This window comes from Rissa tridactyla, chromosome 24, assembly GCF_028500815.1.
Source record: "Rissa tridactyla isolate bRisTri1 chromosome 24, bRisTri1.patW.cur.20221130, whole genome shotgun sequence".
NCBI lineage: Eukaryota > Metazoa > Chordata > Aves > Charadriiformes > Laridae > Rissa > Rissa tridactyla.
Genome location: NC_071489.1, coordinates 1,299,908 through 1,322,218, shown reverse-complemented (window position 1 = coordinate 1,322,218; position 22,311 = coordinate 1,299,908). Strand labels below are relative to the sequence as shown.

The window sequence follows — 22,311 nt, the reverse complement described above, 5'->3', positions numbered from 1 at the left end:
CCCAGTATCCACCGCTCTGATTACAATCTGGCTCTGTGCTCTTGTGTCACTTTTAATTAGGCATTTTGTTTCTGCATTGTGTGTCATTCTCACATGGTTTACAGCATAAATAATGATGTATTGTGTTTCAGTGGGTACTGCGAACCTTTAGCTCTTAATGAGGCTGCATGGATATTTATGAGCCCATCTACCTGTTTTGCAACATGCAGGTTCTGAGGCTAAAATACACTGGGATCTTTTTTTGGGGAAAAAAAGACGTAGGACATCAAAGTGTTAGTTAGAAGGTGAACGTTTGCATTGGGAATTGCAGAAACACAGATTATTTTGCCCCAAGGTGGGGACTGGCGGCTGATCACAGGAGTCCCAGCCTGCAGTGGCTTCTCTCCTAAAATTAGTGTAGCGGGAGCGAGCCCAGAAATTTAAGGGATGGGACGTGAGGTTAGATGGCTTTGGGTGTATTTTTGCTCTGTGAGGACAGGGATTTGGGCTCCCACTGCGTTTCTCATCAGGTGAGAGCCACAAACTGGGAGCAGTGGCACGGTGAGGGTGGGAATGGGAGAAGGGGATGGTGTCACCGCTTGATGCTGTGTCAGGACAGACCGAGGGGCAGTTTGCTGTGGGATCCCACAAAGATCAGGGTCCTTGTGCTGGAGAACCAGTGCCTCTGTGCGCCCTCGCCTTGTGCCTGCGCTTTTCAGAGGCCGCATGCCCAAATTGTCAGGCAAAAGGTCTGAGTTTATTATTTCTTTTCCCCGTCCACTTATGTGAATTGGACCTCAGTCTCCCACATTTCGCCTTGTGCCACTGGAATAAATGCAAAGCGGGCGTTTGGCCATGGCCGTACCTCGCCACGGCTTTTCTGGGGTAGTTTGTTGTGCTTCGTACTTCCCAAACGATGCGACCCAACCCCTCGGCAGCCCGGGCAGAGGGAGCAGGGCACAGCTGGCTCTGCTCCTGCCCGGCGCTCGCCTGCGAAGGGGCAGTTGCTGGGTACGTGGTTTGGCGCTGGGTTACCCGCAGGGGCCAGGGAACTGCTGGAGCCTCCTCTTAGCAGTGCAGCGCGCGGTCGGGAGCCGCTCTGCCGTCCCGACGTGTCTGCGAGGGAAGCTTTGGCACCAAACCCTGTGCCCTGTAGCGTAGCTCAACAGGTTCGTCGCCCGTGCGTGGCGTGGATCCTTTTAGGCACGGGCCCAAGTCAGCACCTTGAGGCAGAGGGAGGAATCGCCCACTCGCTTCGCTCCGTCTCGGCTTGGTGAGGGCTGCTGTGACGTGGCATGGCTGGGCTGCGTGTGCCCGCACGACGGTCCCTCACAACCCCACGTGTATGCGTGTGTCAGGGCCACGCCAGCGCCAAGCCCAGGAGTCTGTAATCCCTCTTAAATCTGGTACCAGATCTGATTCATCCTGATTTTTAACTCCTGGGGTCAAATTCTGCGAGGCTGATTCATGCCTGGTGCACGCCTGGTGAACGCGGTAACCCTGGAAGCTCAGTCCTGCCTTGAAGGGCCCTTACGCCTTTTTTCGTACCGGGTAAAGCTCTTCCCCTGCACCAAGGGGCTGCGCAGCACACGGTGCGTGGGAAGGAAGCGTCCTCAGCATCATGGAGAGCTGTTCTCGCTCTTGCCACTGTTTTTCGTCTTCTTTTCCTGCCAAGCCTTCCCTCCCACGCCATCCTTGTGTAACATGGAAACTTGCTGCTAGTGGAGCCGATGGCTGGGGGTGGCTTTGGGGTGCTGGTGGGTGCAGGGGGGAGGCGGTTGGGTGCTGGGGCTGGAGGAGGTTCGTCTGAGCAGCCGGCACAGCCGAGGGTGGCCCCAGCTCCACGCAATGCCAGACCTGAGCTTCCCTCCCCTCCCACAGACCTGGAAATAGTCATTTATGTCGTAGGCAATGTGGGCAGGTGCAAGATAATTATGATTATTATTATTATTGTCATCGTTGAGTGTATTGATTATGATGGTGCCTGACACAGACCTACCACACCTTCTGCTGCCATCAGCACCCAGGGAGGGGCTCCCCATCAGGTCCAAGGCTGCAATCCTGCCCTTTGCTCGTACTGTAAAACCTGATACCAAGTCCCGGAGAAGACCAGAGGAAAGGCGCCTTCCTTTTGGCTTTGATTTGGAAGCTGCCAACTCGGTCACATTTGGGTTAAAAGGCTGAGATATGAATGCTGAGGTAAAATACCTGGCTGGTGCGACAGCAGATGGGTGGGAAGTCCTAAAGCCCAGATCTCGGGAGCGCGATTCTCCTTGTTTCTCTGTTTCCCGCGTTTGCAATTGTAGGAAAACCCCCTTGTCTCCCTGAGAGCTGAGTTGGCCCCTGTGTAGGCAGAGATAACCATCTCAGCCTGGTGATTATAGCCGTAATAAAATACTCGTAACAAATTAATCATTTGAATTTTTTTCGTCCCTTTTCTTCTTCTGACTGTGACTCATCCGTGAGGAGATCCTGCACCTCTTTGGTTTAGTCCCTCTGCCTTTGCTTTCGTGCTTCTCTGCCTTTCACAAAAGGGTTTGTGTGTGCACAGGTTGAGCTGGTTTGGGTAGATCTTGCAAGCTCCCATTTTTACAAGCTGAATGTGTTAAATTCCCGCAGTTGCATGTGGAAAACATCCCTGCTCTGGACGTCCCCGGTCCTTGTCTCTGGAAACCCTGGAGGGTACAGACCACCCTCTGTAGCAGGAGGACAATTTACACTGAATCTGGTGGAGTTTTTGCAATCCAGTGGCCTGAAGATTCAAACGAATATTCGCAGCCACGTGTTTGGTAACGTGTCGCCCCGTGTGTGTGGGGGGAGGTGATGCGGGTTTTATTCCTACCTCTCCCACGCACTTCCCGCCTGCGGGACAGTTTATCTCTAAAACACCCCATACAGTTCTCTGTTTTTCTTTGTTGTTTTTCTTCCTTAGGGGAGTTTATTGGGCAACCGATCTGTTTGGACAGCTTGGATTTTGCAAAAGATCTTGGAATTCATAATTGGGGCCAGAGCTTGCGGAGCAGCTTTGCTCCCGTGCAGTCACCGGCGTGAAGACGGTTGTTTGTGTTGTGGTAGCTATTAAGAAACCCAGTCGTTGTCCACAATTACGTTGTGCCAAGGGCTGTACAAACGCGGGTGAATTAGGATGGCTGCCGTGTTGGATGCGTAGTATTTTGGGGGAAGTGAGACCTTAATCCTTCCTGGACTTGGAGATGAAGGATTGGTTGGCGAAAAGTGGCATTGTGCCATTGACTCTGCCCAAGCTGTGTCAGATGAGACAGAATTTTGATAAGAGCATTTCTTGTTGATGACTGTGCGAGGTCGTTTCTCTCTTTGCTTACTCCATTCGCTTTGCGGCGTTATCCTTCAGCCCGGGCACGAATCAGGCCCACGGACTCCTGTGATAACGCCGCGTACTGTGGCGCTGGTTTTATTTCAGTTCCTGTAAAGTGGTGGCGTTCCCTTGACTGCAGTGAAATGTCCTCACGGTTTCCATCTGCTCTGAATGGGGCACATTAGTTTGCAATTGAGTTAATTAAAACAGGAGCATAGGAAGATCTCACGCCACATGCAATCTCATTGCCGCAGATTGTAGGGATTGTTTAATTGTTACTGTTAGTTTAAACTCGGGGATGAGTTTAACCAAGGAGTAATGGGGGGAGAGGACCATCAGCAGCGGTTAAACGTGCTGGTCAGGATGCAAATTCCAACTTGGGGAGAGTTAAACAGCTGGGGGCTGGAGAAATATGGCCGGCGGTAGGATCACTGTATAATTGCCCTGTGTTTTGGGGCTGGCCGGTGTGTATAACTCGAGACAGACGGACTCTGATCGGACCCGGCTTGCCGGCTCTGTGCTGCGTGAGTATCCACAGAGGTTACGGCAGATCAGCTGTTGGGAACTCGAACAGACCAACGGATTGAACAGGCTGGGCTCAAAAATCCCACGTTATTTTTGTGGGGACAGAACGTGGATTTTTCCCTTCTCCTCCAAGACGTGCCGTTTCCAGAAAAACTGAGCCTGGCGTTACCAGGGCTGGCAGTTTCACCTCGGCTCTGAGAATTGTAGTGTTTTAATTTATTTGTTTGTTTGTTTTTCCTTAAGGCTTTAGCTGTGGGAGTGACTCTCAACTTTCATGTAAAAATTACCCATGTAATTATGATTATACATAATTATAACTATATTTATAGTTATTCCTTCATGATTTCTTGTAATCATAAGATCTTATAATGTGGGGGGCGCGGGACGGGGACCAGCTTTAGGTGCATGTAAAATAGGTTGGAGGAGGGGGAAAGTCCATAGTTTGAACGTCTCCACCTGCGTCAGGTGCAGAGAGGACGCTGGTGAGCCAGTGCCCCGCCAGGCGCTGCGTCCCCGGGAAGGATCCCCGCTGCGTGGGCTGGGTTTAACAAAATAATTGAACAGTGACTTAATTACGGATTTAAAAATGACAAGATTCACACTAACTTAAACTATCCAAATCAGTATATTGGTATAAACACCAAAACTCACACCATTCAAGGAGCCCCACGCACCACTTGGGTCTTTAACTGCTCAGATCAAGGTCCCTGCGCAAGGGGTGGTTCCAGTGAGCTGACGGGTGCCCCTTTTCCTAAATCAATATGTATGTGTGTGAACACCAAAACATATAAAAACATGGGCAAGGAGACAGAAAATATTTGGATCCAGTAAAATATATGAACACCCCCACTCATAAAAGCTAACGTGTATGTCAGAAGCACGCAGGCAGACGGAGAGGTGGGTGAGAGCAGCTAGCCTGTAGTTAAAATTTCCCTCTTCTGGAGTTCAGAGCCGTCACGGCATTCCTCAGCAGGGCATTCCTCAGCAGCCATGAGCAAGACTCAGAGGCCTGGCTCGCCCAGGCCCTTTAACCCTCGGGGTGTCAGCCCGAGCGTCCCAGCTCGGGGGAGATGCTGGTCCCAGCCCGCTGCCATCCTGGAGACCTCAAAGGGTCTCGCTGGAGTCGCTGTTTGTAAGCTCTGAGATAATTGACTTTCATCAGGTGCTTTTCCAGTCCGGCCCAACTCAGACAATGGGATATTCTGGTACTTTCCACCAGTTGTGCAAGCCCAGAACTTGGCAGATCTTGAAGTTCTGGTATCAGCCCCCCTCTTTGGGCCAGGATCCAGGTAGTGTCAGGTAGTGATCAATTATTGACTGTTTCCAAGCGAGAGGGGATGAGGGAACCAGGTGTGCTCAGGGGTTGCCGTAACGTTCTGGTCCGTTGCCCTTCACACTCGTTCCTGGTTTACGTTGGGTTATTACGTGGCCCAGGCTGGGGGAATCACACCAAGCACCGGGTGGCCTGAGGAGGGGGTTTGCACCACCACACTGGAGGTGCCGGTGGGTGGTTTGGGGCTGTTATCTGAACACCTTCGGGTTTAGACTGATGGTGCTCTTTTTGGGTTTCAGCTAACAGAACAAGCGCAGCCAATTCGGAGCTTGAGGAGGTGTCTCACGGCAGTGGGTGATGCCCCCAGCAGCAGGCAGCTTCCCAGGAGTGACCAGGCAGCAAGGAGCCGAGACCAGGGCTTCCCGGCCTCAGCAGAGTGGGCAGAGGGAGGAGGAAAGGTGAGATGCGGCTCCGGGAGGGCCAGGAGCTTGCTGGAAGCCTCGTCGTTAACGTGGAGCTGGCTCTGGTCTAGGGCGGCTGGCTCTGTCAGCCCGAGCCGCCTCCGGCTATTCCTGCTGGTCCCGTGATGCCCCTTTAATGCCAAGGCTGCTTTTTGTTGGAAAAAGGAGTGTAGCTGGAAGACACGGTGTAGTTTAGGTGGGATCCGTCATGCCGGCCTCTAGTGCTGACGGAGACCTGAGGCTGTAAAGCTGCGGGGCCGCGAGAGCGGAGAGCAAAATGCGGTTTCCCCGTGTAAAGCTGCGTGGAGTTGCAGCGTGAACAATAGCGAGGCGTGTGCCAAGGGCGCTGGGGCAGAGAGGGGCCGCAGAAGTGATGTCAAGTCCTCAGAAAAGCCATTTGTTTACGAAAGAAGTGAGGATTTCAGCCTATTCAGTTTATCCAGTGTAAGACTAAGAGGGTGGTGACTTAACATTAACCAGGGAATGATACCAGGTTCAGGAGAGCCATTTAAGTGCTTCGGAATGGGCAGTGGCAGGAGACTAAAGACGCCAACTAAACAGCTTCAAATGAGTGGTAAGGCCCCGAGTTATAGCAGGAGGGTTCCTGTTGCAAGGCAATGAACTGTACCGAGGCACCAACCTTTGGAACAAATGAATCCTTCAAATCAGCCAGCCGTCGCCTCTCTGAAAAAGCCGCTTCCCTGTCGTTGAGATACTAGGCTGAAGAACTGCGTCATGATATTGAGCTTTATAGCCCGAGTGACACAGAAAGTAGAACTAAACAAATCAATAGAACTTATTGATAGAGAGCCACCTCATGCTAACATGGCTCATTTGTGCATCAGATTGTTGGCGTACGGTGCTTGCGTTTGGGGCAGTAAGAGGACAGGTTCCCTCTGGACGTGTCTCTATATTCCCAGGAATTATTGATGGGCTGGAAATTTCTATTAATGAGACTACTTAGATCCTGAAAGGGGGAGCTGTGGTCACAGCATGGGGACAGTCTTCACGGGGTTTTACAGCTGCAGATGTGGGTGGAAGTGCCGCTGTGTTGGCATTGCTTTTGGGTGTTGTTAACAGCTTGACAGCGTCATTCTGACAGCCCCGTGAGCACCCCATCGTGCTCTTGCAATACCCCAGTCCTGAGACCACCAAAACACTGCTTGTCGTTAGGACACTAATTGATTTATGACTCGCTGCCAAAGCACTTTGGAGCAGTACTCGCAAACTAGGACTGCACTGTGCAAACACAAACCCTGAGGGCACTCCCTGCTCCAGAAAGCTTTCCGTCCAAACATCGCGTTCTAAACACACGGCGAGAGATAGCCCATGCGATAGCGATAGAAGATGTGGAAACAACAGGCCGACACTGATCCGCATAAGAACATGTTCTTAACACACAATTTTGCTCGCCTGCAAAAATTTCTTCCTCTTCCACTACGTCATGACCATTATTTTTTTAATTTTTTTCCCCACTTTCTGGGCTGGAATTGAGAGCTTGGTTCCTTTTCCCAAGGGTTTATGGAGGGGTTTATCATTTGTGGCTCTGTTGGCTTTGTGAGCGTCGGTGCACAGCGATGGGCTGCTCCTGGGCGTGCAGGGCCTGGGCTGGCTGCTTGTGACACCAAGCACAGCAGTCGTGATGTCACAGCGTTCGCTTCCCCAAGAGGGTGTTTATCCTGGCAATACAGTGTCTTTGTGACTGAACCCCAGTCCCTGCGGGTCGCTCACGTGGGCTTGGAAGTATTTACCAGTCCCTGCGGTTGTGCAACTCTGCAGGGTTACCATGGCATCCCAACAACACAAGCAAACTCTGCTGGTGACACCTCTGGGTCGCTGGATCCTGCTCTGACTTACCCTGACTTGAAACTGGATTTAAAAGGGGAACGTTCTCTCTGCAGGACGGGTTGTCAAAAGTGGAAGGGGTCTAAACTGGGGAGCTGCGAGACGGGGAGCTGGGGAGCAGGTAGCAGCAAGGTGAATGAGGCGTTGCCGAGTCTCTCCTGCGCTGGCTGGGCTGCTCACGGCACAGAAAAGAGAGCTTGAACCTTGAATGGAAGACAGACTCATCCTTACCTAAAATCAGTGGTGCTGCATGGCTGTCGTTAAGATTAGAAAATGGCTTTTCATTGATCTGGTCCCTGATGGTGCAAACCAGGATGAAGTTCAGTTCTCTTACTGCTGAAATGCTGTTTCTGCGGAGGCTGCTGAGAACAGCTTTGCCTTTATGCTAGTTTATCTGACAGCAGGCCTGTATTTTACCTGGCTGGATTGCTTTCTGCTTGGCATGTTGTGTTGTGCAAAAAAAAAAATCCTGTCTGCTGATAGAAAGGAGTTGAGGCTGGAACGCGACCTGAGAACGTCCAGCAGCCGGGGCTTGCTTTGGTGGGAGCTACTCTTGCCTGACTGTAGCACTAAATCACGCGTTCGGATTCAGTCCTTGTCCTCTCAAGACAAGCCAGAGCTGCTGCGGGAGCAGCCTGTCTCTCCCTCTGAGCTACCTGGAGCTATGGAAAGCAGCTGGGGGCTTCTGCCTTGTTGCGAGCTGTGTGTGGATGAAATGAACCCTGGCCTGTCTACATCAGCCGTCGGGTCAAGTAGAGCTGGGTGTGCACAACACGCAAATTTGCTTTACACTCAATACGTTATTTTTCTTTTTGCTGGTGAAAGCCGAGCCAGCTTGCTGGGCAGGAAGGAATCTTGCCTCATGTGTCTCTGTCTCAATCCTCCCCCTTTCCCTCCGTCAAAAAGAGAATTTCCTTTTAGTAGCTGGGATCTCCAGCCAACTTGTATTCTTCCCGCAAAGAAGGAAGTACATATTTTGAATAGGCTGTGGCCAGAAAATGTAGCCAGCGCTATCTTGCTGTCCTGGTGAGGGGAAGAGCTGAAGGGTGACACATTCAGGCCAGACACTGAAATCTCATGGAGAATTTACAACCTTGTAATAAAACCATTTGTCCCTTCAAGGCTGTTTTAAAACACAGAAAGCCCGTAAATTTTTTGTCTCTGCCTCTTCTGCGTAGGAACCTAGAAATTTAAGAAGAAACTTTTCCAGTCTCCTTTTGAGCATGGACTCGCACGTTGGGTATTCCCATGCACAGGGTGCGACCCACCTAAACCACCTTTATTTTAACACTAACAGGAGAGAGAAGGCAGAACCGCGGTGTCCGGGGTTACCTGCGGCATCTCTCATCTGCCGCCCTCATTGCCCTGCGTGGCGCAGACCCGCTGGGCGCTGCTGGCAGAGCGCAGCGTGTGTGTCCAAGGCTGCAGCTGGCTTTGGGTGGCATTAAACTGGGCTGGACCTGGTGCCCAGCTAAGCCCCTTACCTCCTTTCTGCTGTTGCACAGGGGAGCTACCTGAGTAGAGTTAAAAATCAATGGATGTTCCCCCCTCTTCTCATTTCAGCATCCATTTAGGCAGGCGGGGAGGAATGGAGAAGCCTTGAGGAAATGGGGATCAGACCTGTCCCGTTGTAACCGTCTGCCAAAGGTGCCCAGAAGAGCCCGTGCTTCACGTCCCGGGGCTGCACATGTGGCAGAGGCAAAGGGAGGTGCAGAACAAAGCTGGGTCTGAGCGCGGGGACACGGCGCCAGGTGTGTCCTGGCCCTTCCCTTCCCGCCTGCTCGAATTCAGCAGGTTGAGGGAGGGTGGGAAGGCAGCCAGGCACTCCCAGCTCTCCGAGGCAGTAAAATGATCCCTCTTTTGCCCTTGGGCCAAGCCCAGCTTTTCTAACGGATAAAAGGAGAAGCAGTCAGGAGAACTCGCTCACTTCCCTGGTCTCTCCAGCACAGCTTCCCTGAGCTTTTGAAGGGTGGGGGATACTGAAGACACCTTCGGAGCAGCCATGTCCCGGTCTGTGAGTTTCAGCTCTCGCTCTGTGGCCGTCCCAGGGATCAGCCAAATGCGGGTCAGCACCGTCTCCTCGACCCGTGGACTAGGAGGGGGTGCCGGCTTAAGCAGGGCAGGTGGCTTTGGCAGCTCCAGCCTCTACAACCTCGGCTCCACCAACAAGCGGATCTCCCTTGGAGGTGGCAGCTCCTACAGCGTTCGCTCTGGATACGGCTATGGAGGCATGGGATTCGGGGGGGCGCTCAGCCCTGGGGGCATTCAGGAGGTCACCATCAACCAGAACCTCCTGACACCCCTGAATCTGGAGATTGACCCCAACATCCAGCGGGTGCGCAAGGAGGAGAAGGAGCAAATCAAGACGCTCAACAACAGATTCGCCTCCTTCATTGACAAGGTGAGGTGCTGGAAAGACTGATAGCTCTGTGGACACTGCTTAAAAGCAGGTCTGACCCAAAGCTCGCTTAACCCAGTGGGGGATTCACAAACGGGCTCCTCGAGAGCATGGTGTGAGTCGCCAATAACTTATTAACGCCCTGCTTGCATTGCTGTCAGTAAAGGGTTTTGCCCTGCTTAGGCCAGCTTTGTTCCCCCTTTATTTAGCTGGTATTGCTCACGATGTGGATGTAGGCTTTAAAGATCGATTCTGCACCCAAGCACACCACCACCAAATTCAGGGAGGAGGGGGCCTCTTGGAGAGCAGTCACCCCAATAGACCAGATCTTGACATAAGTCAGAGCTTGCCGTTGTTTATTTGCGCTGCCCCATACCTCTGTGGCTTTACTGTCTTGCACTAATTGATCGTGTGTCCTGTGTAAACTTCAGCTCTGGCATCCTCAAAATGCAAGGAATCCAGACCTGGAGTTTGCGTAACTGGCTGGCTTTGAGGTCTGTGGATGGCTTCTGTCAAGTGTCAGGCAAGCAGAAGCTGCTTATCTTTAATTCATACAGAACCTTAAAGACATAAGCCAAGCCCCAGAGTGGTAGTGCTCCCTCATGGCCTTTATCACCCTCCAGAGTTCGGGTCCTCCCTATGAGCAATCTAAATTCTTCAGATCCCATCTCCCAGCATCCAAACTCTGTAGTGTCAGCTCCCCCTTCTTCCCGCTTTCACAAATGACCCCTTGGTTGCTTTCCAGGTCCGGTTCCTGGAGCAGCAAAACAAAATGCTGGAAACCAAATGGAGCCTCCTCCAGGACCAGAAGACCGCCCGGAGTAACATTGCTCCCATGTTTGAGACATACATCAGCAACCTGCGACGGCAGCTGGATGGGTTGTTGAATGACAAAGGGCGTCTGGAGGGTGAACTGAAGAACATGCAGGATCTTGTTGAGGATTTCAAGACCAAGTAACGTATAATCTTCCCATCTAACGGTGTAGTTGAGCTGACAGGTTGGTCAGTAGCTTGGCAGAGATGTCCCCAGCTTTTCTGCTAGGGAAGGAGATGTTTTTTCCAGATGGGAGTTAGGTGCCTAGTCCAGGGAAGGTGCCTGGATTCTTCTTGCCTCGATCGCTCGTTGCTCCTGGCACCTTATTTCCATGTGGCCTTCCATGACTCTGTCCTCCTGGCTTTGCTTTGGGGCCTCCTCAGGGATGGGTTGGAGGTGGCCGTTGGGGTCTGTAGGACCCCCATGGGAGGCAGGCAGTGGCTGAGCTGCTGCTTGTTCTGTGGGTAGGTAATGCAGCAGGAGACCTGCAATTTTTAAGCAACCTTTCAGTACAAATCATGTCGCCTGGGAGGAGTCCCATGAAGAAAGTAGCCTTTGTCCCAGCCTGTGCCCAGCCCAACTATACAGGAAAATGCCTTTAATAAAAAAAAAAAAAAAAAAATTAAAAAAAAAAAAAAGGAAAGAAGGAGCTGGCAAACTGGATCAAGCAGGAACTGAAAACAAACAGATCTGATAATCCCCAGGGTGTGTTTAGGGAAAGTCAATAGCCAGTGATTCCCAAGGAGGTGCATGGAATGATGTGTCCCCCAACCCTGCTCAGTTATTTCTACTCTGTGCCCGTCCACGGTTGTGCTTTGCATCTCTGCAAGGCAGCAGCAAGGAGCTGGTTTGCACCCAGAGGAGCTGCAGCCCTAGTTTTGGTTCCACGTCCCATGAATGCAAGGTGCGCAGGTGCTTATTTATTCTTCCAGCCTAGAGGTCCGTGTAAAACCAAACCCTCTACGTGCTAAGAAGGGAAGCAGGAATTAGGAGCCAAAGGCGCTAGAGCAGCAGAGGGAGTGAGGATGTAGTAAGTGGAGTTTAGGACCTGCTTCTCCACGTTTATATGAAGAAAATCTCATCCTTTAAGTAGAATACTTGAAACATGAGCGTGTCTGTTGCCTCTTTTTCTTATGTCCAATTTCCACAGTAATTCTCAGTTTACATCTAGGGTAGGGGAGGAGATTTCTATGCGTGAGGCTCCAGGGGATGAGAATCGGTCCCTTATTCCGTAACCCCATTGACTAAGGGTGCGGTTCAGAGGCAGCGCGGGTTGGAGCAGACTGTGCTCGTGCTGTCTGCGTGGCTCGGTGCAGGGCACGCCAGGGTGTGACAGTGCACTGGGCTTCCCAAGGCACTTCAGGACTTGCTGGAGAATATTGAAGGATTTCTCAATTTCTTGACCAGCTTGGTGGAGCTTCCATGAGGAATTTGCCAAACCGTTCTAGAATAATTTGGTGTTTTTTACCCAGCTCTGATCATCCACTCTGCGCTGCAGGCTGCATGTAGGCAGCACGATCGCGTAATTTCCAGGTCATATATTACTCTGCAATAGCAACGGATACTGTTCATTGACCTCAAAAGGGACAACGTCCGTTTGTGCTGGTGTGGCTGGGCAGGTTTCCAGTGTGGAGCAGAAGGGGAGGTGCAGGAAGGCTGTCGAAAGTGAAGTGGCTCACGCTTCGGAAGGCAAATTACGGCGCTGGCCATGCAGGGGCCGTGTAAATAAACAGAATGGTCTTCTAACTTTGGCAACAGTGATTCTAAAGCAGCCAGAAAAAGCGGTTCCTGCTCTGTTCCTTGGATGACTTTCAGGTTTCATACAGCAGGTTCTTGCAGTTTGTTTCAGCGGGTTGGTTCTGTAGAATGGTGTAAAGCAGGCTCGGAGATCCAGGCTTGCAAATGGTACAAATGTGTGTGAAGTCAACGGAGCATGATTTTTATCTGCTGAGGATCTGGCTCATTACAGCTAAAGGTGAACACCTACGGAAGGGATGTAGCCAGCATGAGAAGTCTGTGTGACTTTGAAGCGTAGCCACTTTGTGCAGAATGAGATTTACGCTCAGCTCTTACCAGGAGAGTGGCGTGTGATTGACACCTGCAAAAGGTTCTCAACTGTCTGTAATGAGGAGGTGCACGGTGACAGCAGCGCTAACAGGCGCTTTGATCAGCATAGAGGAATTTGGATCTGCCTGAACCTCTTCTGCGTTTGTGTTTGCTCTCCCAAGGGGCAAGTGAAAAAGCTGAGGTTCTCAGGACACAGACTGCAGCTGTCCGTGACTGAGGATAAGGAGCAGAAATCTTCTGAAGTGCAGTGAATTTTGATGAATGGGGGAAAGCAGGGGTGAGAAATGCTTTCCAGGGTCGTGGTCGTGGCGGTGTGGATCAGAACAGCTTTCAGGCATTAGCCCATCCAAACGGTACCCTGGAACTGCAGCGTTCAGCTGGCACCTCTTGTGCAAATAGCGCACACGCTGCGGTGGTACAGCACACCTCTGCCGGGGGCTGCCTTGCGTGGGGAGGTCGTGGGCTTGACCAAGGCAGTTCACAGAGAGAGAAGTGGAGGGAGAGAGAAGGGAGTCGGGGTAACTCTTCACTGGGACGGTTTTTCCTTTTACCCAGGCTCTAAATTCACAACAATCCCTTTTTTCCTGGCAGATATGAAGATGAAATCAACAGGCGCACGGCAGCAGAGAACGAGTTTGTGGTGCTCAAGAAGGTGCGTGCCATGGAGATTAGCTGGGACTGGTGATAACGTTTGCGGCCCTTCTGCCCCTTTTGCCCCTACACTCTTCGTACAGCTGGGCCTAGAGACCCGCAGGCGGAGAATTACAGCTGTCCTTTGTGCCTCAGTGTAGGCACTGTAGGAAGCTGGGAAGGAGTGCCAGATCCCATGGATATCACAGATTATGGCTCTGTCTTTCTTTGGGACATTTCCTAAGACCTCCCCTGACTGTCCAAACTGGCGGTGGACTTGGAAAGACAGGTCCAGGTGACCCTACGGAACATACGGGCTCCTGCACACCAGCAATGTTCAGTACACCGGTAGATAATTTTTAGGACGTGGTGGGTCATTGGGTCATTGGGCAGGTGGACATGGAGAGCAGATAGCTTGGGGAACTTGATGGGCTGTGGCTGCTTTTGAAGCCATCAAAGGCTGAATGGACTTAGTCATCCAAGCTACGGCATTCTCAATGGATTATCACTCTTTTTCAGGATGTGGATGCTGCCTACATGAACAAAGTGGAGCTGGAGGCCAAGGTGGATGCGCTGACAGATGAGATTAACTTCCTGAGGTCTCTCTATGAAGCGGTAAGGTCCTTTCTGCTTCTTGTGGGTGAAGAACAGCGAGTGGCGGCTGAGAAAATTAATGTGCTGTTTCCAGGGACAGGAAAGGTGATGGAGACGTGGAGTCTTCCCTTGCACAAGCAGAAATAAGCCTGCGAGTAAAGCGCACGCCCTGTGTATTGTCACAGTGATTTCTCCCCATCTGGGACATGAAATGAATTTATTGCGAATGTAGCCAGGACGTGCATTATTTTTTTGATGCTGTTAATGTGAAAATGAGGAAAATCAGCGTGTTACAGCCAGTGCTGTAGTGCTGGTGTGTGCTGTATGAGAGAGAGAAAGGAAAGCTCCTTATTCCACCTTTATCTTAGCCATTATTTGCAAGATAAGAGCTTGGTTGAACTGGTCGCATCCTTGGGTGTGGCGGTGGAATTTGGCCCTTGCTTTGTTGCGAAGCTGATGCTCAAGCTTCTTGGAATAGCATTTCATGCTGGGTTTTATCTCGGGAGTGGTGTACACTAACCTTGCTGTCAAAATGCGGGTGATAAGAAGTAGCTCCATTTCTGCCGTTGTTTGTTACTTTGTGTTTCCAAGGTTGACGCGATTCAGTTGGTTTCCTTCTAATTAATGGATGTTTTGATTGAATTCTTCCTATCTGCCTCCCTTTCCCTTTTCTTCTCAGATTCTCTTTTTAATTGGCTTCCAAAAGAGAGGCCCTTAAAAGTCAGTAATTAATGGTATTGTTTTTAATGCGACTGGCAGGAACTTAATGAGCTGCAGGCCCAGATCTCGGACACCTCGGTGGTGCTGTCTATGGATAACAATCGAAACCTGGACCTGGACAGCATCATCGCAGAGGTCAAAGCACAGTACGAGGAGATTGCCAACAGGAGCCGGGCAGAGGCTGAGTCCTGGTACCAGAGCAAGGTGAGTTACGGGAGAGATAAAAGGCAGTTACAGCTTCTGTCAGTGCATGTGTCGTGAGTGGGAGAGATTTTAGCCAGCTGATGGATTGCCAGCCTGACTCTGTCCTTTTCTCTTACACTGTTTTATGTCACAGTACGAGGCGCTGCAGGTCACTGCTGGGAAACATGGAGATGACCTGCGCAACACGAAGAACGAGATCTCGGAGATAAACCGCATGATCCAGAGGCTGCAGGGCGAAATCGAAAACGCAAAGGCTCAGGTGAGCAGCTGCCCTTGTTCTCCTGCTGCAGAGCAGTGGATTTAGCAGCAAGAAGCAGGCCAGGGATCTGGGTGTAGCACGACATCTGTAGAAGCAGTTTGGGGGTGGCTGCAACGCTCACCTCAAAAGATGCCGGTTCTGCTGGAGGGAGGAACTGTGTTGGGAGCGATGTAACACTGAGAGGCAGCCGGACTGTAGGTGAGGACGAGTCCTGCAGCGACCTGGGAGCGCAGATGGGGAGGGATGCAGAGCCATTTCCAAAGGGCAAGGCTGCGCGTGGCCTCCCTCCCAGCCACACACATTCCTTGTACCCTCTTGCTTCTGGGATCTTTGTCCACTCCCTTTTTGCAGAAGGGAACACCATGTTTGGGCACATAAAAGAATTTTTCAGCTGCATGGGAGTTCTGTTTGCTTTCTGCAGGGGCTGTTATCGCTTTATCAAACAGCCGGTGAAATCCAGACCAGTGAGTGGTTCGGAGGGGCAGAAACCTGGCTGTGAATAGCCAGGGTGCACAAAGCTGGAGATAAGCCATTGTGATTCATCCATTTGTGTTTATTTGGTTTCAGGGCAGGGAGGCTTCAACACACACTTACAAGCAAAGAGCTGACCCAGTGCAGTTCCCTTGAATAATGAATGAGAGTATAAAGCACGTGTGTTCAGTGTGTGCCCTTCCTGCCAAACGTGGGGCTGGTTTTGGAGGTGCACAACTGGGGGCACAGTTGAGGGTGCGTTAGACTGCCAGCATGGTGTGGCCCCACAGGGATGCTTTTGGGGTAGGTCTTCGTTGTTTGTTAGCTGCAGGTCTGCTCGAGTCCATGCTTGCCTCACATCAAAGCTTGCTGGAGACCAGCTGGCTGTGAACAAGCTCTGGGGCATAATAGGAGAGAAAACCTGAGCTTGCATTAACCTTAAGTGTTGTGCTGTTGTGTGCAGTGTGGGTGGGCTGAGAAGCTGAGGATCGCCTGAAGAAAGTCTTCCAAAAATGTAGCCAGTGGAGAGAAGTAGGGTCTGCCCTTTGGATGAACGTATCTTGGGATGAGATGAGCTTCCTTTGCAGGCTGATCTCCATCCAGGGCCAAAAAAAGTTTGTAGGCACAAAATTCTAGGGGTCTAAGTTAGGAGGCGGCTCTGGGGCTCTGCAGATACACAGAGCTGGTCTGGCCAGTAGATGACAGTAGTCCATGGGCGGTAGCGTCCTCCACCAAGGAGGTGAGAAGCCCACTGACGTACCCTGCTCCGTCCCTGCAGCGTGCCAAGATGGAGGCAGCCATCACCGAAGCTGAGGAACGTGGTGAGTTGGCCATCAAAGATGCCAAGGCAAAGCTGGAGGAACTGGAGGCCGCCCTGCAGAAGGCGAAGCAGGACATGGCCCGGCAGCTGCGCGAGTACCAGGAGCTGATGAATGTCAAGCTGGCCCTGGACATCGAGATCGCGACCTACAGGAAGCTGCTGGAGGGCGAGGAGAGCAGGTGGGGGCAACCTGCGGGTTTTATGTGAGGAAGCATCCAGCCCTTTGTTCCCTTTGCTTGGGGACATTGTGAGGGCCCAATTCCAATTTTTGTAGGGAAATACAGAAGAGAAAACCTTGCATTTTAAACTGAGTTTTGATCCTGAAAATGCTTTGGCTGAAGAGCAAAACTGGCAAGTTCTGGGGAAAAGTTGATACTTTTGGTGAAAATATGCAAAGAGGAGAAAAGTTGTTTTCCATCATGTGTTCGATACTGCGTCAGAAAATTTTCAAGTGGCTCAAATCCCCGTGGAATTAGGACAGAGCTGCTGTGCTCTTTCAGCCCCCCCAGGTGATAACAGAGCTTGTAAATGTAGGGCCAGAACAAAGCGCTGGATGGCACACTTATCTTGTCTGAATTATTTACAACAGCAGCAATAACTCACTGCCATTGTCTGCATCCTCAGCGCGGAGGCCCTGGGGGAACACTGAGTAATGCCGAGTCTAACCCGTCCTCTTCCTTTGTGTTTTTCTTCTCCAACAGGTTGGCTGGTGATGGAGTTGGCAACGTCAACATCTGTGAGTTGATTTTATAATTCATAATCGTTACACACAGCCATGTGCCTATAGAAAATGCAGGTGGGGACCAGCTGGGTCTGCGTGCAGGAGCCTCACAGTGCCCTGCCTGAGCTTCTGCAACCCAGTTACCCCCCTTCTTAAATGGGAGCCCCCTGAGACAGAAGTTGGTAGTGCTGTTGGCTCCATGGCAGACCTCAGCTCTGGCTCATCTGTGTGAAATTTAACTTGGGGGAATATTGATTTTTCTTTGCTGCCATTTTTGTATGGAGAAAAACATACTAATGAGAAATCCATTGCCTGGATTGGAAATTGGTGCAGAGGTGATGTTAGAAGGTGTCTTTCCAGCTTGGGAAGCGTTGCATACTCACCTTGCCTGGACACTGGACAGATGAATCATGGAATGTGTTGGGTTGGAAGGGACCTTTAAAGGCCATTAGTCCAGCCCCCCTGCAGTCAGCAGGGGCATCTTCAACTAGATCAGGTTGCTCAGAGCCTCATCCAGCCTGGCCTTGAATGTCTCCAGGGATGGGGCCTCCACCCCCTCTCTGGGCAACATTGGCCAGTGTCTCACCACCCTCAGTGTACCGAACTTCTTCCTAATGTCTAATCTAAATCAGCCCTGCTCTAGTTTAAACCATTGCCCCTTCTCCTGTCGCTCCATGCCCTTGCAAACAGCCCCTCCCCAGCTTTCCTGGAGCCCCTTTCAGGTACTGGAAGGCCACTATAAGGTGTCCCCGGAGCCTTCTCTTCTCCAGGCTGAACCACCCCAACTCTCTCAGCCTGTCGTCACAGCAGAGGGGCTCCAGCCCTTTGATCATTTTCGTGGCCCTCCTCTGGACCCACTCCAACAGGTCCATGTCCTTCTTGTGCTGAGGGCTCCAGAGCTGGACACAGTACTCCAGGTGGAGTCTCATGAGAGCAGAGTAGAGGGGGAGAATCCCCTCTCTGGATCTGCTGGCCACGGTTCTTTTGATGCAGCCCAGGATGCGATTGGTCTGGGCTGCAGCGCACATTGTTGGCTCATGTCCAGCTTTTCATCCACCAGCACCCCCAAGTCCTTTTCCGCAGGGCTGCTCTCTGTCACGCCATCCCCCAGCCTGTATTGATAACGAGGGTTGTCCCAACCCAAGTGCAGGACCTTGCGCTTGGCCTTGTTGAACTTCATACGGTTTGCTCAGGCCCACCTCTCTAGCTCGTCCAGGTCCCTCTGGATGATGTCCCATCCCACTGGCCTGTTGACCGCACCACTCAGCTTAGTGTCATCGGCAAACTTGCTGAGGGTGCACTTGATCCCACTGTCTAAATCATTGATGAAGACATTGAACAGCACTGGTCCCAGTATGGATCCCTGATGGACACCACTTGTCACCCCTCTCCATCTGGACATCGAGCCATTGACCGCTACTCTCTGGATGCAACCATCCAGCCAGTTCCTTATCCACCGAACAGTCCACCCATCAAATCTGTATCTCTCCAACTTAGAAGGATGTTGTGGGGGACCGTGTCAAAGGCCTTGCAGAAGTCCAGATAGATGACAAAAGTTGCTCTTCCCTTGTCCACTGATGCAGTCACACCACTGTAGAAAGCCACTAGGTTGGTCAGGCAGGACTTGCCCCTGGTGAAGCCATGCTGGCTGTCTTGAATCACCTCCCTGTCCTCCATGGGCCTTAGCATAGCTTCTAGGAGGATCTGTTCCGTGATATTTCCAGGCACAGAGGTGCTGGTGTCTTGGAGACACAGTCTACAGCTCCAAACCAGTGGCTCTACTTTTCATCCACTTAATTGCCGCTGATGTGGTGAACCACATGCCCTCAGCCTCTTTGGTGCACCAAGAGATGAGCTGAATGGTTATGGTAATGGGGTTCTCCATGCCACAGGGGGTCCTGAGCCAGACTGAGTGATGGAGAAGGAGGTGGGCTGCTCCACCCTCACATGCATCTGGCTTAGCACAGAGAATAAATGCTCTGGGCCAAAATGTAGCAAGAGATTAGTATCCTGGGCCCTGTGTTCTGCAGGAGATCGTAGAGAGTTTTCATCTGGTTGCTACAATTTAGAAATGCCCGTTTTGTGAGGGTGCCAGGTTGGATTTGAGGTTCCCTGATGCTCACGTTTGGTTTGCTTCCCTCTGTGCCACAGCCGTGGTCAGCTCCAGCGGTGGAGGTGGCTATGCCAGTTCCAGTGGATTTCTGGGAGGAGGAATCGGAGGAGGCCTCGGCCTAGGAGCCGGCATGGGCAGTGGCGGGCTCGGCTTCTCCACTGGGGGTGGCTCCAAATCCTACACCGTCACCACAACGTCGTCCAGCAGGAGAAGCTTCAGGAAGTAACAACAGGAACGGAGATCAGCGGTACCCATTCCGTGGGAGGAGGGAAACCATAGAAAGAAAAGTTTTGTTGCCTTTTATAGGAAATTTCTGCAGTGATGAATGAATTGGAATAAGACATACCAAAGTACCTGACCCTGCCACATCGCACCTCAGGCTTGATCCTGCACTGTTGAACTTGGTGGGAACCATTCCACTGAGAGCAGGGTCAAGCCTGTAGGGTGAAATTTGTCCAGTGAAGCAGGCGGTATAACGCTTTTGTTACTTGTGTGCTTGGTACCCCCTGCTCAGGGCTGGATTTCACCCTTTGAAGGGCAAAGCAATCATTTGCGCGGCAAGCTGTTCAGCATTTCTGCTGTGGCTTTGCAAAACAGACCCGACGATTATCTCCCTTTTAATATGATTTGGAAGACTTTGTTCCCTTAGGCTCCTCAGAAAATGGCAACCCTTGTTTAGATTTCAGCCTGGGTTTGTTTTCTTGAAGTACACCATGAAGAAAACGGGGACACTGTTTTGGGTTTCTCCTTATTTTCTTTGGAAATGGGCTCAGAAATGGAATTCAACGATTCTGCTCTGAATGAAGCTGATTTCTTACCGAAGACAATGCAGAGAGATTTGCTTTCAGGTTCTTTAAAGCGAAGTAACTTGTAAACAAGCTCCCCTACGCATTCCTTCTCCTTAAAAGAAGCCCAAAGGTTAAGGGATATGAAGTTGCTTAAAATTATAAGTAGCACACTAAAATGGGAGATAACATTCCCCAGCTTTGGGTGCCTGTTTGCCGCCCTGTATTTCAAAGTGTATCTTGTGATATCTGATGTCTTTACTACAGCTAGGGAAAAAGCGTGTTTTGTTGATGCATCATTACAATAACTACTTGTTCCTGCCAAAATGTGTCTTCAACTTAAACATGCCAGGGAAAATAGTTAGGTCGTTACTGCAGTAGGAAGAATTGTTAGATAAATAACTCAAAGAAACTGCACAGAATTGTTGTACTGCATGCTCAGCCGTGTCCTAGACGTGTATCTTTGGTTGATGTTTTATGCCCTTGTGGTCTGAGACCTTGTCATAAGGCCATTAATAAAGTTTCCCTATCGGGTGCTGCTTCTGTCCCAGCTGAGTTCCTCTTCTGTGCTGCCCGGGACGCTCAGGAGCTCTGGGAGACATCCAGTGTCATTGCCTTCCTGCGGTCTCCAGAGCCTGTCCCCGGCTGTGTCCCCTGGAGCAGGTCCACACTGCGCTCAGGGCCAGGATTTAGGGTTTGCTGCCTGCACAGTCTGTCATTCCTGGGTGAATTCCACCCCGTGTGGGCAGTGGGATGACGGGACCGGTTTTGTTCGAGCACTTGGCTTCAGCCCAGCCCCTGGTCAGGACTGAAACTGGCTGAGACCAATCCCTCTCCCAGCACCGTCTTCCTCCACTGAGCTGAGAGCAGCTAAGCACTGGAGGAGCCACCTCTCTCGCAGGTGGCCAGAGCTTGGGGAGGTGAATCTGGGCCTTGCTGCACGAGGACAACTCATTCCTGCTCCTTTTGGGGCAGCGTGGGGTGAGAAGGGCTCACCCAGATGATTTCTGCTTGCTCACACCCCTCTCGTAGGGCCATGGTAACTACTGAGGCCAAAACCCTGCTCTGGGCTTGATGGAGATTTTCATCTTGTGTTCAGAAGGAATTAAATGTCATGAAACCAGTATGGGCTGGGCTGAGTCCCCAGCTCCCACTGGGCAGGGAGGAGCAAGGGGCGGGGAGACAACTCCTGTCCTGAGAGGGCTTCCACCTGGGAAGCCTAATTACCTGGATGGGAAGCCTAATGGGCACCCCACAGAGTGGAGATGAAAAGAGGTCCTCCAGCCTCTGCTGGAGATGGGGGCACGTTGTGGTCCTGCGCTGGAGCAGCTCCAGGCAGGGAAGAGGTACTGGGAGCGTGTCTGCGAGCGGGGTCGGTGGCTGCAACAGACCTGCCCCTGTTGGAGAGCTCTGCGGGACCTGCTCTACTGCCGGGCTGAGAGGAAGGGCAGGGGTTGTAAAACCATCCAGCACCTCTGGTACGTGGCTCTGAGGGGTTCCCGGGCAACTGGAGGCAATTCATGATGGTTTTGAGGGGATTTACCAATCACTGAGAGTAATACAAAGTTTCAGTTAGCTTTATGCAAATTGCTAGAGCATCTTTGCTTAGTCAGTGCCCTCTAAATGTTTGTGTGTGTTTTTCCTGGGGGAATAATTGTTTTGCGCTCCACCCCGTCCTAATGAAGACATCTAACCTGGGCAGCACCTCTTTTCTCCTGCCTTGCTGGCAGCCAGCTGTGTCATGGACGCTCAGCATCGGGCAGAATGGGTCCTGCTCCGTGTGTGCAGGGGTGAGGAAGAGGAGAGCTGTACTTCCAGCTCAGCGGTGCTCTGGAGAGAGCTTATATATCGTCTCCCTGCGTAGCTGCTCGTGTGCAAGGAGAAGAGACACGTTGGGGGTTACGGGGGACCATCAAGGTGTGGAGTCTGGGTTAGGGAGGAAGAGCTCCCAGCAGATGGAGGGCCTGGTCTCTGGTTTAGACCCCTGTGAGCTTTGGCGTTGAGATCCCAGAGCAGAGACGAGAATTTAACCCTCCTTTCCCCAAATGAAGGTGTCGAATGAAGATAACAGAGTTGCTATGCCGATTTATTGGAGATGCGAGACTAAAACTAGGATGAAAGCTGCTGACAAAATATAAGGTCATTAGAAATAAATCCCTACTTTCTCTTTTTCTTCCCAAATAGAGTTAATGTACTTACTTAATGTACTTACTGAACTTAATGTTCAGTGCGCTAGGTACTGGACAACTGGGAACGCAATTGGTGCTGGTCCCATGCCATTAAGGTTGGGTTTGGATC

General features: G+C 51.4%; 1 protein-coding gene across 6 annotated transcripts in view; it reads left to right on the top strand.

Annotated features, from left to right (window-relative positions):
* The window catches only part of LOC128901248 (keratin, type II cytoskeletal cochleal), a 65,672-nt gene extending 45,114 nt beyond the window's left edge, over positions 1-20,558 (top strand). For 4 of the 6 annotated variants that reach the window (XM_054183107.1, XM_054183101.1, XM_054183102.1 and 1 more), the window contains 10 exons: positions 5,411-5,569; positions 8,981-9,818; positions 10,561-10,769; positions 13,288-13,348; positions 13,846-13,941; positions 14,680-14,844; positions 14,978-15,103; positions 16,353-16,573; positions 17,096-17,130; positions 19,267-20,558. In XM_054183107.1, coding sequence (XP_054039082.1) covers positions 9,420-9,818; positions 10,561-10,769; positions 13,288-13,348; positions 13,846-13,941; positions 14,680-14,844; positions 14,978-15,103; positions 16,353-16,573; positions 17,096-17,130; positions 19,267-19,454 — 1,500 coding nt within the window. In that variant the 5' untranslated portion in view covers positions 5,411-5,569; positions 8,981-9,419 and the 3' untranslated portion in view covers positions 19,455-20,558. The remainder of the gene's footprint in view (positions 1-5,410; positions 5,570-8,980; positions 9,819-10,560; positions 10,770-13,287; positions 13,349-13,845; positions 13,942-14,679; positions 14,845-14,977; positions 15,104-16,352; positions 16,574-17,095; positions 17,131-19,266) is intronic. The other 2 variants (XM_054183106.1, XM_054183105.1) reach the window with 2 other exon arrangements.
* The last annotated feature ends 1,753 nt before the right edge of the window (positions 20,559-22,311 follow it).